General features: G+C 45.6%; 1 protein-coding gene across 1 annotated transcript in view; it reads right to left on the reverse strand.

The window, feature by feature from the left end:
• LOC147011068 (double C2-like domain-containing protein alpha) overlaps nt 1-17572 on the reverse strand; it is a 431659-nt gene that overhangs the window by 253544 nt on the left and 160543 nt on the right. Inside the window, exon 3 of the mRNA XM_085859768.1 lies at nt 1650-1758. Within this exon, the coding sequence (XP_085715894.1) occupies nt 1650-1758 (109 nt within the window). The remainder of the gene's footprint in view (nt 1-1649; nt 1759-17572) is intronic.

A 17572-nucleotide genomic window follows, 5' to 3' on the forward strand; every position in this document is an offset into this window, starting at 1 on the left:
TATATATATATATATATATATATATATATATATATATATATATATATATATATATATATATATATATATATATATATATATATATATATATGTATACATATATATATACATACATATATATATATATATATATATATATATATATATATATATATATATACTGTACATATATGCATATATACATATATAGACATATATATATATATATATATATATATATATATATATATATATATATATATATATATATATATATATACACACATATATATATTTACATACATGCAAATATACATACATACATACATTGATACATACATTTATATATAGTGTACATGCATACACAAACATATATACATACATACCATACACATACATATATACATACATTCCATACATATATACAGTAGATACATACCATTCATATATAGATGTATCCATCCATACATACATACACAAATCCATATACACATACATATATATATATACATATATACTACACATACAAACAGTCAAACGTAAAAAAGGATCTTTTGTAACACGTAATTATTGAGGTTGCTGTTGTAGTCATGGCTGTGGTTGTTTCTTGTGTGTTCCTTCCATGTACTTTTATATATTTTTCAATTGCTTTGAGAAGTATTGCCAAATATAATTTGTGTGCTCCTTCCATGTCCTTTTGCAGGGTTCCTGCTGAAGTAAAATAACAAATGTAACCATAGTAAATCGATTATTAGCTTTCCAATGGTACCATTTTTATTATTCTAAGACAGCATGAACCACTACAATAAAGCTTGAGGTCCCGCTTCTTCCTCGCGTGATTGACGGATGGACACCTCATTTTTGTAAGAGTGATACCTGTTCCTTCTGGGAGTGAAGAAAGGTGTCAATACCCACCCCCTCTGGCAGGGATCAGTGGTTAAACCACTTGTGCCATGTACAGGTGGGCTTTGTATCTATTCTTGTTTTTGAACCCCTGTAATTCTGTTGCTAACAAACGAAATCAAACAAAATATTTTAGGATGTGCGTACATATTTCAAGTTTTTTTTGCAAAAATTTGTTATTGAATTCAGACGTGTACAAAATTAGTTATGACAGTCGGAATGTGACAGAAAATGGTGTTGGAGTATCGCTAATGGATGCACACACTGCTTGAAAATGATGGAAGTCACGTTGAAATTCACAAGTAATTTTGTACACGTCTGATTTAAATTAAAAAAAAATTCCAACAAAAACTTGAAATATGAGCCTATATCCTGTAAATATTGTTTGATTTTGTTTCTTTGCAACATAATTACAGGGGTTCAAAACCGGGAATAGATACATGGCCCACCTTGTCCTTTCCCCTCACGAAAGGGTTGGATCCTGGTAAAATTAAATACAATAGAGAATATATATATATATATATATATATATATATATATATATATATATATATATATATATATATATATATATATATATATATATATATATATATATATATATATATATATATATATATATATATATATAGATATATATATATATACACATACACACACATAGTATGTACCATAGGTGTAGATACCTTGCTGAAATACTCCCATATGATAGCATTAATTGGCGGGTTTTTTTTGCAAGGCAAAGACATCATAAAATTCCATCTTACCTGGTGAGCGAAGGATGCATGTGTCCTGGTTTTCCCGGCCACTGCGGTGCAACTTCGCTGTACGAGCGGCTTGACAGAGTGGCCCTCGGCCTTGGGAAGGCCCTGGAACCTATGGCAACAAGAAAATTATGACACAGAGCTCAGACAGTCAAATTTCACCGAGAAATGAGTTCAAAGAATGGTTTACTGTGGGCCAGAGTCGCACAACGTGTGAAAAAGTGCTTGTAGCTTGGTGAAGAGAAGCCTATTGAATCATTTTAATATCCCCAACCAAACAAAAATTAATTGAGGAAGGGATAACGGTCAGTTGAACACGATTTTGATTGAAGTTTAAAAAATATCCTTCACTGAGCCTTAATATAATTCATTTTCATTTTCATTTTCATCTCCATCTCTCTCTCCATCTCTCTCTCCATCTCTCTCTCCATCTCTCTCTCTCTCCATCTCTCTCTCTCTCCATCTCTCTCTCTCTCTCTCTCTCCATCTCTCTCTCTCTCCATCTCTCTCTCTCTCCATCTCTCTCTCTCTCTCTCTCTCTCTCTCTCTCTCTCTCTCTCTCTCTCTCTCTCTCTCTCTCTCTCTCTCTCTCTCTCTCTCTCTCTCTCTCTCTCTCTCTCTCTCTCTCTCTCTCTCTCTCTCTCTCTCTCTCTCTCTCTCTCTCTCTCTCTCTCTCTCTCTCTCTCTCTCTCTCTCTCTCTCTCTCTCTCTCTCTCTCTCTCTCTCTCTCTCTCTCTCTCTCTCTCTCTCTCTCTCTCTCTCTCTCTCTCTCTCTCTCTCTCTCTCTCTCTCTCTCTCTCTCTCTCTCTCTCTCTCTCTCTCTCTCTCTCTCTCTCTCTCTCTCTCTCTCTCTCTCTCTCTCTCTCTCTCTCTCTCTCTCTCTCTCTCTCTCTCTCTCTCTCTCTCTCTCTCTCTCTCTCTATATCTCTCTCTCTCTCTCTCTCTCTCTCTCTCTCCATCCCCAAATCTCACCAACCACACTTCCTAATCCTATCAAAGTAGCAGTGGGTCTTGGCTTTCAATCTGTAACTTGTTAAACACCTGAAGAAATACATGCCTGAATTTGTATGGGAATGAAGGAGTGTTGTTAAACCTGTAATTAACACAGCTGAGACTAGATTTGGGGAGTTTCAAACCCAATAAAAGCTATCTATTGGCAATATTTTTCTGTCATCAGCAATAAATCTTCTTGCACTGAGCAATCGGTTTAAGCATGAAGGTCTGATCGATATGAGGAGGGGTTGGGAATAAAACTACATAACTCGCCAGTAAAAAGGAAAATAAGTTAGGAAACCAAATGTGGCATTTCAAAGTTGTTTACACAGATACCCTTCCATCTGTACGCATAATTATTGTGATTACCGAAGATGAAGGAGGTTATGTTTTCACCACTTTCTGTCTCTTTGTTTGTTTGTGTGCGGGATATCTCAAAAAGTTGTGGAAAGATCCAGATTCAATTTTGTGGACAGATTTGGTATGCGACAAGAATGAAATGATTAGATTTTGTTGAAGATCCGGATCCGGATCCAACTACTACGATATTTCAAGTGATTCTTCACCATTCAGAGATTGGGCCAAAAACGACATATAGCATGAAATTTCAAAAATGTATCGATTGAGCCTGATATGTTCTCGTGGATCAGGCATTGCGTGGCAGAGGTATGCGCTCTACCGAGTGCCCTCCTAGTTTTGTCTAATTTACTTTACAAAGCTTTTAGTGCAGTAGTTGTGGTGTTACAGGTCCAAAACGTTAATAACTCGAGGCTCATCTGCCCCAGAACTGCACAGCCTGGTCATTGCATTCACACCTGTCTATCTTGTTGGATTAGGCAATGCCATGAACAAGATATGCAAATCAAGTTGATCATACAATGTGCCATACCAACCCCAAAGGAGTAATAAATCTGTAGGAATAGCAAAATTGTTTACAACCTGGCCGACATTAGGAAAATAAAGGACAAAAGCATTTGATGAAGGCTTGATAGGATGGTGCACCTCAATTAGAAAACAAAGTTGAAAGAAAATTCACATTCTACCAAGATACTGGCCAGTGTAAACAAAGGCAAAAAAAATAAAAAATAACAACACGAAGCAAGTCACAAAAACAGAGAGTTGTGGAACCAATCTGGGAAAAAGAGAGTTGTCAAGTCGAATCACTCCAATGTTTAACATAAGCACCTGACCTTGAGATTTATCTCCACCAGGAATTAAAGTTGCAATAAATTTACTCTTGGTGCTGATCGGCTGATCGTTGGCCAGTGGAGGAAAATAATGTTACATTTTTAGGGTAAGGAGAAGTAGGTAATGCTTTAACAACTGTTTGTGTTCGACTACATTCTTAGGACGTTTTGAATATATATTAAGCAGGTGGTTCGGTTAGAGTGTCCGAAGTACTGAGTTGGGTACGGTGTTGTCCAATTTAAATTATAGTTAAATTTAATGTGTCTTTTCCCTTCCGTTCCCTTTGTCACACCGGGCAAGGTTGGACAAGGTCAGGCAAGGGTAAAGAGCAATACTGCACATTTCCCTCCCGACTACAGATGAAAACGACTCCCCCTCCCCAGTGCTTTACATCATCATGCGCAACACTGGATTAGTCAATGTTCTCAGAGGGTGGCGCTTCAGGAGATGGCACCATGAAGCCGAATTGGAGGAACGCCTGGGCTGTGATTGGGAGGGGTCTTTGGAAAGAGAGACCCCTGTTGCCCAATATTGGTTCGCCTCAGGAATGGGGCGGGGGAATTGGAGAGTAGATGTAGTTTGAGGTGCGGTGCGGCTGGCCAATAAAGCCCTGGTCAGACAGGAAGTTCGCTTTCTTACGTTGTTGGACTCGCCTTGCGCTCCTAGACTCAATTAGTGGTCTTGCTCTTGATACCTTCACTGGGTGAGCTCTGTTGTGCCCTCACGCTCTGATTTTGGGCCCGCTGTTGGGATACTTCCGCTGTGCTGTGGAGACAAGGTTGCCCCCATGGGAGTCCTGCACTAGCATGCCATTTTATCTCCCTCTTGCCCAGTTTTTATGTGAATGGCATGTGTCTGTGTGTGTGGGCCCATGACTGAAGTGGTTTTTATTGTCTAGTTTCTTGCTGTAAGTTTGAGTGCTCAGTAATTGTGTCATTCATCTAGGATTTCTGTAACTGTGTCCTGTCTTATTGGTAGAAGTAATGAGTCCTCTTAAGAGACTGTTTTGCCTCATTGTCTTGCCATTTACCATGCTGACATTTGGGAGTTTAATTAAGATCCCCGGAGGATTAAATTGATCATCATCCTAATTTATAACCAAGCATGGACCAATATCACCGCCCACCATAAGTATGTGAGTAAAAGTGACCACTCGATTCAATCCCCAGAGCATTTGCTCGTGTGGTCGGTAACTGCTGAGAATTTAGATAGTGGTTAGATTTTGTGTGGGTGCCGTCCGCATGACAATAAACAATGGAATGTACTGTCGCCTCTGTCCATTAACACAGACTGCTCCAAACCAGATAGTCCAAGACCATCTGCAGATTCCCGAAATAGTATTTACCAGCAAATACCACTCGTCGCTTTGCTGAGGTGAATACTAAAGAGGGGAGGAAGAAAAAGAGGGGGAAGAGGGAGGGAGGGTGGGTGATCGAGAGCAGGGAGAGAGGAGGGAGGAGGGTGGGGGAGCAAGGAGGGGTGGGGGATTGAGGAGGGGTGGGGGAAGGGAAGACAGCATGCGGTGAGAGGAAGGGAAGGCAGACATGCGGTGGAGCATTAATTACCACCCAGACGCATCTAGAAACAAACACCACCTGGACACGTCCAGAGACAAACACCACCTGGACAGGTCCAGAGACAAACACCACCTGGACACGTCCAGAGACAAACACCGCCCGGACACGTCCAGAGCCAACCTGGCCGGAGACAGACACCGTCAGATAGGTCCGGAGACAAACTCCCATCCGGACATAAACACTGCCCAGACACATCCGGAGACAAACACTGTCCAGACATAACCATCATCCGGATATATCCAGAGACAGAGACAGAGAGATTGGGGTGGGGGGTGAGAGAGGTGTTAGAGGAGGGTGCTGCAATGTTTTGGGAGGGAGAGAGAGAGAGAGAGAGAGAGAGAGAGAGAGAGAGAGAGAGAGAGAGAGAGAGAGAGAGAGAGAGAGAGAGAGAGAGAGAGAGAGAGAGAGAGAGAGAGAGAGAGAGAGAGAGAGAGAGAGAGAGAGAGAGAGAGAGAGAGAGAGAGAGAGAGAGAGAGAGAGAGAGAGAGAGAGAGAGAGAGAGAGAGAGAGAGAGAGAGAGAGAGAGAGAGAGAGAGAGAGAGAGAGAGAGAGAGAGAGAGAGAGAGAGAGAGAGAGAGAGAGAGAGAGAGAGAGAGAGAGAGAGAGAGAGAGAGAGAGAGAGAGAGAGAGAGAGAGAGAGAGAGAGAGAGAGAGAGAGAGAGAGAGAGAGAGAGAGAGAGAGAGAGAGAGAGAGAGAGAGAGAGAGAGAGAGAGAGAGAGAGAGAGAGAGAGAGAGAGAGAGAGAGAGAGAGAGAGAGAGAGAGAGAGAGAGAGAGAGAGAGAGAGAGAGAGAGAGAGAGAGAGAGAGAGAGAGAGAGAGAGAGAGAGAGAGAGAGAGAGAGAGAGAGAGAGAGAGAGAGAGAGAGAGAGAGAGAGAGAGAGAGAGAGAGAGAGAGAGAGAAAGAGAGAGAGAGAGAGAGAGATATGCTGTGTGAACAACAACATATACACACACACACACACACACACACACACACACACACACACACACACACACACAAACTCACACACACTTAGCTGATATCGGCAAGAACTCAAAAACCATGAGTAGCTTTTGCCAAAAAACAACATTGCATTTATACAGATGTTTCAGGGATATTTTCACAAACATTAATCTCAACAAACAGCTGTGTGTGACAGGTGGAAAAAAAGTTTGGCTCGGTAATTTAGCAAACGTGTTAATATGGCAAATGGTTCAGAAATCGGGTGTTATTTCATGACAACTTGCTCAGGGTGATGAAGCACGAACCACTCACTCAGGGTGATGGAGCACGAACCACACACTCAGGGCGATGGAGCACGAACCACTCACTCAGGGTGATGGAGCATGAACAACTCACTCAGGGCAATAGAGCACGAACCACTTGCTCAGGTCGATGGAGCACAAACCACTCACTCAGGGTGATGTAGCATGACCCACTCGAAAGGGGGACGGAGCATGAACCACTCACTCAGGGTGATGGAGCACGAACCACTCACTCAGGGTGACGGAGCATGAACCACTCACTCAGGGCGATGGAGCACGAACCACTCACTCAGGGCGATGGAGTATGACCAACTCGCTCAGGGCGACGGACCATCAATCACTTGCTCAGGGTGACGTAGCATGACCCACTCGCTTAGGGCGACGGAGCATGAACCACTGTCTCAGGGCAACGGACCATGACCCACTCGCTCAGGGCGAAGGAGCATGAACCACTCACTTAGGGCGATGGACCATGAACCACTCGCTCAGGGCGATGGAGCATGAACCACCTGCTCAGAGCGACGGAGCATGAACCACTCACTCAGGGTGATGGAGCATGAACATCTCACTCAGGGCAATAGAGCACGAACCACTTGCTCAGGTCGATGGAGCACAAACCACTCACTCAGGGTGACGTAGCATGACACACTTGAAAGGGGGACGGAGCATGAACCACTCACTCAGGGTGATGGAGCATGAACCACTCGCTCAGGGTGACTGAGCACGAACCACTCACTCAGGGCGATGGAGCACGAACCACTCACTCAGGGTGATGTAGCATGAACAACTCACTCAGGGCAATAGAGCACGAACCACTCACTCAGGGTGACAGAGCATGAACCACTCACTCAGGGCGATGGAGCACGAACCACTCACTCAGGGTGATGGAGCATGAACAACTCACTCAGGGCAATAGAGCACGAACCACTTGCTCAGGTCGATGGAGCACAAACCACTCACTCAGGGTGATGTAGCATGACCCACTCGAAAGGGGGACGGAGCATGAACCACTCACTCAGGGTGATGGAGCACGAACCACTCACTCAGGGTGACGGAGCATGAACCACTCACTCAGGGCAACGGAGCACGAACCACTCACTCAGGGCGATGGATTATGAACAACTCGCTCAGTGTGACGGAGTACAAACCACTCGCTCTGAATTATGTGGCAGGCAAAAGCGTCCACAGTGAGTGAACAATTGGCTCAGAAGGATGTAGCGCGGTAATGCTATCGACTGTAATGCGTTAGACAAGTTGCTTAAGCACTCAAGAAAGCATTCCAATAAAATGGTTGATAAGGAACGGTTGGCCAGGATGTCGCTGCACATCATATGAGGTCCCTTTAACTTTAAAGCCAGTCTTCACCACGCACACAACAGTTCATGAAATATAATGAATTTGCTCAAATAATGGCTTTATCCACAAAAGAGTTGCAGCTTACTGCACAACAATGCTGGAGACATTGAAAAGTTCCATCGCCCATGAAATAAACATTGCAGATAATCCGCCATCTTGCCTGCTCATCTGTTCACATGGCACTTCAGTTCGGGTTCCGCGCAAACGTTATAACTTTTTTTTTTTTAACGTCCATTTTTACCAAATTTGATTTGATTCCCTGTGGAGATCCTTACAAAACTCTGAAAATATAGACACAGATCTGGCAGATGCTATGGATAGGCAGTCCCTCTGTGGGACAGGGCATGATGTCTAACAGTGAATGTATTAAATCATGTAGCTCAATGAAACCCGTTAATTTGGCACGTCCCTAAAAAAAACTTTGTTCACTAAATATAATTCTCCAAACAATAGAAAATGATAAGTTTAATACTTTGGAAATTTCACATTTTCTTGTATAGTTATGGAGAACGAGAGAACATATCCTTGCTTGCTTATAGTAAAAAGGTATATCAGCTTAAGGCCCGGTCACACCTTGACGTTTTAGCCAACGTATGCCGATTTTTGAATTTTTTTTCTAAAACGCTGGCACACGTTGAATACGTTATGGGTAAGTTTTGATAACATTGAGAGCACGCTGAAAAACACTGCCATACGTCGTTGTACGCTGGCTTTAAACGTTGTACTTTTTGGTTGTCCTCAAATTTTTTCATGCTTGAAATTTCACGACGTATGCCGGCGTATGACTCACACGTTCCGCTACGCTGGCCACAAGTTGTATGCACGGTCTGCGATCGTTGACAGACGTCAACACATGCTACTTGTAAGTTAATCATAAGTTGAGACACGCCGAGGTAGTGTTTAGCGTACCCGAAACTTATTTCTAACCTATGATTAACGTGTTGTTGGCACGTTACGCGATCGTTGCCACACATCGACAGACGTTACTTTTAAGTTACTCATAGGCTGAAAGACGTCGGTATAATGGATCGTCCTTGCGTCAGCGTCCACGGCCACGGCCAGGACACTTATTTGCAGCATTCTTCAAACTTTTCTTCGGCATGACGAGGATGTTCACACTTCGATGTCTAGCTTGGCTATGATTCCAATTGTCCATCGGCAGCGTCTATTTAAAATAGTCGAGTTTGAGCGTTTTAACACGATCAGAAGAAACGCTTCAAATTTCCAAACCCCAGCGTCAAAAAAACAAAGGCGAGTGACAGCAATTTAAATTGTTCATTGTAAACAATGAAAATAGCTGAGTGGTACCGTTTAAAAGTAGTTGAGTGTAAAAAAAATCCAATTGTTGAGCGCAAGCGTCTACTTTCAATAGTGGAGATGCAGCCATTTAAATCTTTGAGTGGCAGCCTATGAATAGCAAACCCTACGTCACCGGCAAAGATAAACTGCCGCACGATATGGATAAGTTAGGCTATCATTGGGCATAGTTTGTGAACGCCGGCTTCACGATAATTATTCGTTGTTATATCGTATATATAAGTAATCAAAGTGCTCTATGCACATTATTAGTTCATTGTGCATTTGTCCAACCCGTTATGAATAGACCTAAATCGTAAAAACAAGCCATAGCTCATTGTTGAAAAAGCCCCATAAAAAATTAGCCGCGAAGAACTTCGAACAATTGGTGAAAAGATGTCTCCTACCTGAGAACACTCGGACGCAAGGACGATCTATCATAACCCACACCCTCCCTCTCACACTCATCTACTACTGCCAACATGAACAAACTACTACTGATACTGATACTGATACTGTTACTGCTGACATGGACATTGTCTCAAAAAGGACTCGAAAACACTGTTGGGTTCCCCTTTTATGAGCAACATTTTTATATACCAATTCCCAAAACCGCTGGGAACACGTCTTTATATGGCAGTTGTAAGCTAGAAACACGTTCATTTATTTTTTTTTGTCGACTGGAAGACGTCATTGGAATACGTCTACATACGTCGATGTGTGTTGGGACTACGTAAAGAATTGGTTCAAAGCACGTCAAACATAAGTTAGAAATAAGTTTCGCGTAAAAAAGACATTACCGCGACGTGTTTCGACTTATGAGTAGCTTATAAGTAGCCTTTGTGGACGCGTGTAAGCGTCCACATATCGCGTGTAAAACTTATCCCCATCGCATGCGGAACGTGTGTCATACGCCGAGTACGTCGTAAAATTTTGAACATGTTTAAAATTTCTTGACGTACTCTTCTTACTACTGTGGTGGAGTCTGCGGGCCTACGGGGAAGGGCATGGTGATGATGCAGGATGGGCGTGATGATGGGAGGAGTGGTCGTGGGGGTCAGTGTATCGGCAAGGGATATGAGGTGTGCGCGCCGCCTGAGGCATCGTAGTAATGCTGGAGTCGGCCGGCTCGTGAGTGTACTGAATACGGAATAAAGGGGAGCCGCGGGCACAGTACGCCCGCGCTCGCGCTTGTGCAACACAGCCCGGCTCGACTGTTCCTCCGCATCGTGTCTGCCTGCTAAGCATCTCCCATTTCAGTACATTACAGTTGGCGAACGAGGATCTTCGGATCGGCGTGTGCAGGGTCGGCAAGTAACCCGGGCGGTTCCAAGCTACGGAGCCAAGGATCTCACGGAGCATGGCAGAAGGTCGGGGCATGGCACACGGACGTGTACCCGTGTTCGGGGGAGATGAGTTCGAGTTGTTTTCTGAACAGTTAGGTTGCTACTTTCGGGCGAATGATGTAGAGGATGAAGAGAAACGCAAGGCGATCTTGCTCGCCTCGCTATCAACGGAGCACTACCGCCTGCTGAGTGATTTGGTGGCTCCAAATAGACCCAGTGATGATGTGCTATCCTTTCAAGACATCGTGGCGAAAATGAAGACCCACTTGGCGCCAGAGAAGTCGTTACATCTCGCGCGGTTCCAGTTCGATCATCTCGCTAAGGGTGGCGAGGAGCGCGTTGCGGACTTCGTAGCACGAGTGAAGCATTCGGCTGTGCCGTGTAAATTCACGACAGAGGAGCGTCCGACACGGCTCAGAGATCGTTTTATTTCTGGTCTGCGAGACGCAAAGATGGTAGCAGCCATCCTGCGATTGACCGACATCACATTCGACTCGGCGGTCGTGACTGCTTCGTCTGTCGAGCAGACACTCACGGATGTCCGCGCCATTGCCGGCCAGGACGTAGTGAGTAGCTCCAGCTGGAGCATGGCGGCTAATCCCGAGGTCCATGCGGTGACCGCGCAAGTGCCGCGGGTCGCGCAGCCCGGAGTCCGAGCGATGGCTCAAGTGCCGCAGGTCGCACGCGCGCCTGGCGGTGCGGGACGAGGGGCACCGCAGCACGGTCACACCGGGAGCGAAGGGGCACCGCAGCACGGTCGCACCGGGAGCGAAGGGGCACCGCAGCACGGTCGCACCTGGAGCGAAGGAGCTTTCCGCGGCTGCTGGGGGTGTGGGGGTCCGCACCTGCGACAAATGTGCCCGTATAAGAACACCGTGTGTTTGCATTGTCACAAGGTGGGACATTTGAAGCGTGTGTGTCGGATGGCGGGGGCCTCCGTTGGGGTCTTGGATGACGAGGTGCGAGAGGACCCCAGTGACCTGGAGATCGGCCTGCAACCGGGGCCTGACGGTGCCGGCGAGCCGGAGCGGGAGACGCAACCACGGTTGAGTCTGTTTTCCGTGGGTTCGGAGATGACGACGCCTTTCACGGTTGAAGTCGAAGTGAATGGCCAACCGACTGTGTTTTGCGTGGATACCGGGGTGGCAGTGTCGGTCATGGATGAGCGGGCGGCTCGTGGTCTTCGCGGTATTCGCCTGGTCAAGACGGCCTTGTCGTTATACACGTACACCGGTGAGGCGATTGCACCGCTTGCGAGGGCCGACGTCTCAGTGCGCTACCGAGATCGACGCGCCCGGCTCTCGGTGTTCGTTGTACGAGGGGGGGGGCCCTGTTGGGTCGGGACTGGCTGGTGCACCTCGGGCTGGATCTCCGGTTCGTACCTCCAGATGTGCCAGTGCTCTCTTCGAGGCCTTCGTCGAGTACCGAGGGCGAGGCTCTGGCGGCGGGGGCCGTGTCGATGCAGCGGGAGCGGCCGTTCGTTGCTGCTTGCGGCGGTGAGGTGCAGTTCGGGAGCGGCGAGAGCCATATCAGCTCTCGCGATGAGTTCCCGCGCTTCGCTCGCGATGAGTTCCCGCGCTGCGGCAGTGTTCGTGAGGCAATGCGCGTCGGTGTTGTGCAGGCAGCTTCGACAGGTGACGGTGAGCCCGTGGCGTTAAAGGGAGTCGCGAGTCACAACATCGAGTCGACAACCAAGAAGCGGACTCGTAATGTGGGTTGTGGGTTGTTGTTCATGGCATATGTGCTTTTCCTTGCTCTAGTGATGCAGTTTAACGTTGTTGAAATAAATGCCAGCAGTTCTCGTGTAAAAGTGGATTTGGCGGAGATCAGTCAATGGGAGTTGTATTATGATCAATGTGATGTGGGGGCTTCGGGAGCGGTGGTGGCGAATAAAAAAGTTGGGTTGGCCGTCCATTGTCCCGGGCCGCAGGTAATTGCTTTGTCATGTGCTGGGATTTTATCAGAAAAGCGCGCTGTACGGAAAAATGAATTTGCAATGCTTCGGATAATGTTCGTAGTGATTTATAACGAGCCTATGATTGCAGTGTGGTTTAAATGGAGTTGCTCCCGTCTAGCTGCCATGTGGGTCTCGGAGATCGACTCGGTACCAAGACTGGTGCCCTGGTCGGCGTTACCCCCACCTCTGGTTGCGAGCACAGCTCTCTGTGTTCGCTCAAGGCCGTTGGGACAGATGTTGGCGTCTCAACTGATTGTGGTGCGTAAGTTGTTTTGGCGCATTAGATGCATGCAGCCAGCGGCACTGTTCAGAGCCCCCGGCCAAGGTCGATCAGGGCTGGCGCCACGGCTTCCAGATAGCGGGCTGCCGGCCTCGGGATGTTTATCTACGTCGGGTCTGCCTGGGGGGAGTGGGCCAGAGACGTTTGATGGGGCCGGGGGAGGTTGGCTCGAAAGGTCGTCACGACCTCGGCGAGGGCCATGTCGACATGGGCCGCCTGGGGGCGTTTTTGCTGCGTAGTGCTGCTGTGCTTCTCATTTGCTGCTTCATATCGGTAACACGGTCAGAGTGGGGGGGGGGGGGGCTTTGTGCACCTCCGTCTTTGGAACCTGGCCTTTACTGCTCCACTTGCTCGCATCGACACATTATATGATGTGGTGTGCTATTATACTTCGCTATTTTCATTTTATTTCCATGATTATTATACGAAGTCCTTCGTGTTCTGTATGCTTCTTATAATGGTAATCATTTAATAATCATAGTTTTAGGGGGGAGGAGTGTGGTGGAGTCTGCGGGCCTACGGGGAAGGGCATGGTGATGATGCAGGATGGGCGTGATGATGGGAGGAGTGGTCGTGGGGGTCAGTGTATCGGCAAGGGATATGAGGTGTGCGCGCCGCCTGAGGCGTCGTAGTAATGCTGGAGTCGGCCGGCTCGTGAGTGTACCGAATACGGAATAAAGGGGAGCCGCGGGCACAGTACGCCCGCGCTCGTGCTTGTGCAACACAGCCCGGCTCGACTGTTCCTCCGCATCGTGTCTGCCTGCTAAGCATCTCCCATTTCAGTACATTACAACTACGACGTATGATAGCGTACTTTAGCATTCTACTCACGTATACCAAACTTACTCATATCGTATTTGACGTGCCCCAACGTTTTAGACACATTTTTCTTAGGTCGGCATACGCTGGCAAGATCGCCAAGGTGTGACCGCGATGTTGTCACTTCCATTTCTACGGCAGTTATGATTCGAATCGTTGTGCATCAGCCTTTTAATAGGCTACGTCACGACATCGTCGGTGGTGCGTGCAACGCGCTATGCCTAAGTAAGACTATCGTTGGGCATCGGTTGTGTAGTCCGACAACAGGCTCAGCATTCGTTGGTATAAGTTATCTATAACACAACAAAACGTTCTGTGTCCGTTACCAATGCGTTATACATAAGACCAAGTCGCTATGAATACGTCCGAATCTTTAAAAAAAAACATCAAAAGTTCAACGTAAGCCAGCGTTTTACATACATTTTAATACGTTGCCATCGCTGGCTAAAACGTCAAGGTGTGACCGGGCCTTTAGTTATAAAACTCGTTATTTCTTTAAATTATCAGATTTCACAACAGATTTCGACACTTCTTTGGTCCGGACGATATCTGATCCTCAAAACCGAAATGATATTTCGATGAAATACTTTAAATAATCTCTGAGAGTAGAGCGTGGAAAAATGAGACATATAATGCATGAAATCGCTCCAAGCTCCTAATTTGAAAACTATAGTACTTGCAAAAGTGATGTATACAGCAAGTCGTAGCTACAATGAACAGGTATTCCATAAAATGAGTGAGGAAAGTAAAAAAAAAATACAAAACTGTCGTTAAGAAATCGTTCCGGCATGTTCCAAGTCAAGGCATGGTTGAGCAGGCAAAAAAACATGGTGGCTTTAGACCCCAGCGAGCTTACCTAGGCAATTCCTTCAGACCCCAGACAGCGAGGTGGCCGAGGATCACCTGATGAAGGATATAATTAAATAAGGCCATTAATTATCTTCAAAATGGGTGTTTTAATTAACTCAAACATTTTTTTTTTTCACTCTTGCACTTCATTGTAGTTTTTTTAGTATGCAGGCAAAGTTTCAGGCTGCTCGGTTTTATCGTTTTGGAGTTTTGGAGGAGACACACACACACGCACTGACACACTGACACACTGCCACACTGACACACTGCCACACTGCCAAACAGACACACAGACACACTGACATATATTAGTATAGATAGTTACTGCATTCACTTAATGCCGATATTCACCAAGGATCATCCAAATTGGGCCGAACCTTACAAGTGAGATGCAAGAGGCTGGAAATATTCCTTTACAATTGAAATGGTTTATTAAAGGTATGTGGGAGGGGAGAGATGAGATGCTAATAAAGAAATCGGAACATAACAGTAACTCAAAAGATGAGTAGGGAATCACACGTACTTATGGACAATGAAAAGGAATAAAATGCTAAAGCCGAACTCAAATATGGCTTCACTAATAAGTATCAGAATCACATGAAATAATGGGGGCAGGCAATGACTTGGGCTGTTATGAAGCTAGTGAATGTGCAGTCTCAGTGATGGTTGTGGCTGCAGTGTGGCAATGATTGTGGCTGTCATGTGGAAATGATTGTAGCTGTAGTATGGCAATGGTGGTGGCTGCAGTGCAGCAGTGGTTCTGGTTGTACTGCAGGTTGGGGTGCGGAGGCGAAGAGGTGCGAAGGCATCGCAATGCGATGTCCTCCCGACTATCCACACACCCCTGCATGGCCAGCGACAGAAGCAGAGAGAGAGAGAAAGAGAGTGTGTGTGAGAGAGAGAAAGACAGATGTTGTTCTCCCAGTAGTGTAAGCTCCAACTTCAAAAGCAAAACCAGAACCAGAGCAGAACTCTGGCAGAACCACCACCAAAACCAACTAATCCAGAACTCAACTGGACTGAAAAGGAACTGAAACTGAACTCAAACTGCACTGGATAGAACTACTCAAAATGGAACTTCCATGCTCAGGAGCGGTTACAGCTTTCATAAACTGTGGCACTAAACCTTTTGGGGGTGCCATCTTATGGGCCGGCTCATTGGCCATCCGCTTCTATGGGTGTGCCATCTTATGGGCCGTCCCACCCCATGGGGTCATTCACAATTTTAAAAAGTCTTACACCCATCTCTGGGGCTCTGCAGCCGATCTCGCTGCCATGGCCTACAGTCCACTCCCCAAACAGTTCATGCTTTCTCCTTTTAAAGCACAATGCACTTTCCATATGCCTTTGTGTCAAAGTCCTCACCCAGCCTCAACCGAAAAAAGGAGGTTTTTACACATACAATCTTATCCTTAGCTATATTGTCTATAAATTACATCTGCTGTGTAATCAGTGGCACGTTTAAGAACATGACTTGCTCTGATATTTTCCCTGTTTGTATATAGATTTATAGATTTACTTTGTAAGAACATGACTGTGTATAGATTTACAAGAGTAAATCTAGACACTATGCGAATCACGAATCACAGAGACCAGACTATTCTTACACCAATCCAGCTATGGACCCCCCTTTCCATGTCACGCAATTTTATAATGAAAACTAAAAACTCCTTCATATAGACCCAACAAAGAAAATTATCAAATTGCTTTACAACGGGTGATCAATAAGTCAGTGAACTGGTGCAATACATCAAAGATTCAACTTGACAAAAAAACAGCGATTTTATACATTTTTACAATTCAAACTGAAATCAACTACTGATGAACTGATTAATGCCGATGAACTCTTGTAACAGTACAGACTACCTGTGGCTGTCAGAACAGCAATCAGATGGCAGTGAACACCTTTAACTCATTGTCAGCCAATTGTGATGACATGGTTGCCCTACTCACTTCAAACATTATATTATTACACATCTTTGGAACGAGGAGTCAAACATTATCGAAGTCCACGAACAAACTCTTTGCAAGAGCTGTAACAAAAACGGTTCATTATAGACGGATACCCACCAGGGACAGAAATGTATGATTGCCTGCCATGACGCAGGATATGGTTCTAATAACGCATTCACACGGTTTAACGATCAATAACATGCAAGCATGAGATCGATACGCGCTTATCATTTTGAATGTTTCAAACAATAGCATGAGAAAAGATTTCTAACTTCGACAATGTGGAGCAGGAAGGTCATGGTCAAAAGGAAAGGAAAAAAATGACATAACTGAAGGATATTGTCCACACCAGCACCTGCCCCCTCTGCCCTCCCTCTGCCCTTACTCATTTGTTTGTGTGCAAGATGTGACCAAGCCTGATCACTGCAAGGAGCACAGCCATCCTACTGATGTGGTTTCCTCTGCAAAGTCCCTGTCACACCTTGACGTTTTCGCCAGCGTATGGCAACATATCAAAATGTATGTAAAACGCTGGCGTATGCTGAACTATTGATGTTGTTTTTCAGTTTTTGGCGTATTCATAACGAGTTGGACGTATGCCTAACGTATTAGTAACGCACACAGAACGTTTCAATAACATATAGATAACTTATACCAAGGAATGCTTAGCGTGTTGGCAGCGTTCACAACCTATGCCCAACGATAGTCTAACGTATGCATAGCGCGGCAGCATATCGCCGACGATCACGTGGCGTAGCCTATTAAAAGGCTGCCGCTCGACGATTCAAGTCATAACCGCACTAGACAACGAAGTGTCAAGGCCCTGTCACACCTTGATGTTTTAGCCAGCGTATGCCGACGTATGAAAAATTTGCCGAATATGCTGGCACAAGTTATGTTATGCTGGCACAAATCGAATACGTTATGGGTAAGTTTTGTATACGTTAAGAGCACGCTGAAGCACGTTGGTATACGTCGTAGTACACCGAGCACGTCGACAAATTTTAAGCATGCTCAAAATTTTTCGACGTATGCCAGCGTATGACGCACACGTTCCGCATATGCT

This window comes from Eptatretus burgeri, chromosome 16 (genome assembly GCF_056783735.1).
Source record: "Eptatretus burgeri isolate ZD-2024b chromosome 16, Ebu_testis_v1, whole genome shotgun sequence".
NCBI lineage: Eukaryota > Metazoa > Chordata > Myxini > Myxiniformes > Myxinidae > Eptatretus > Eptatretus burgeri.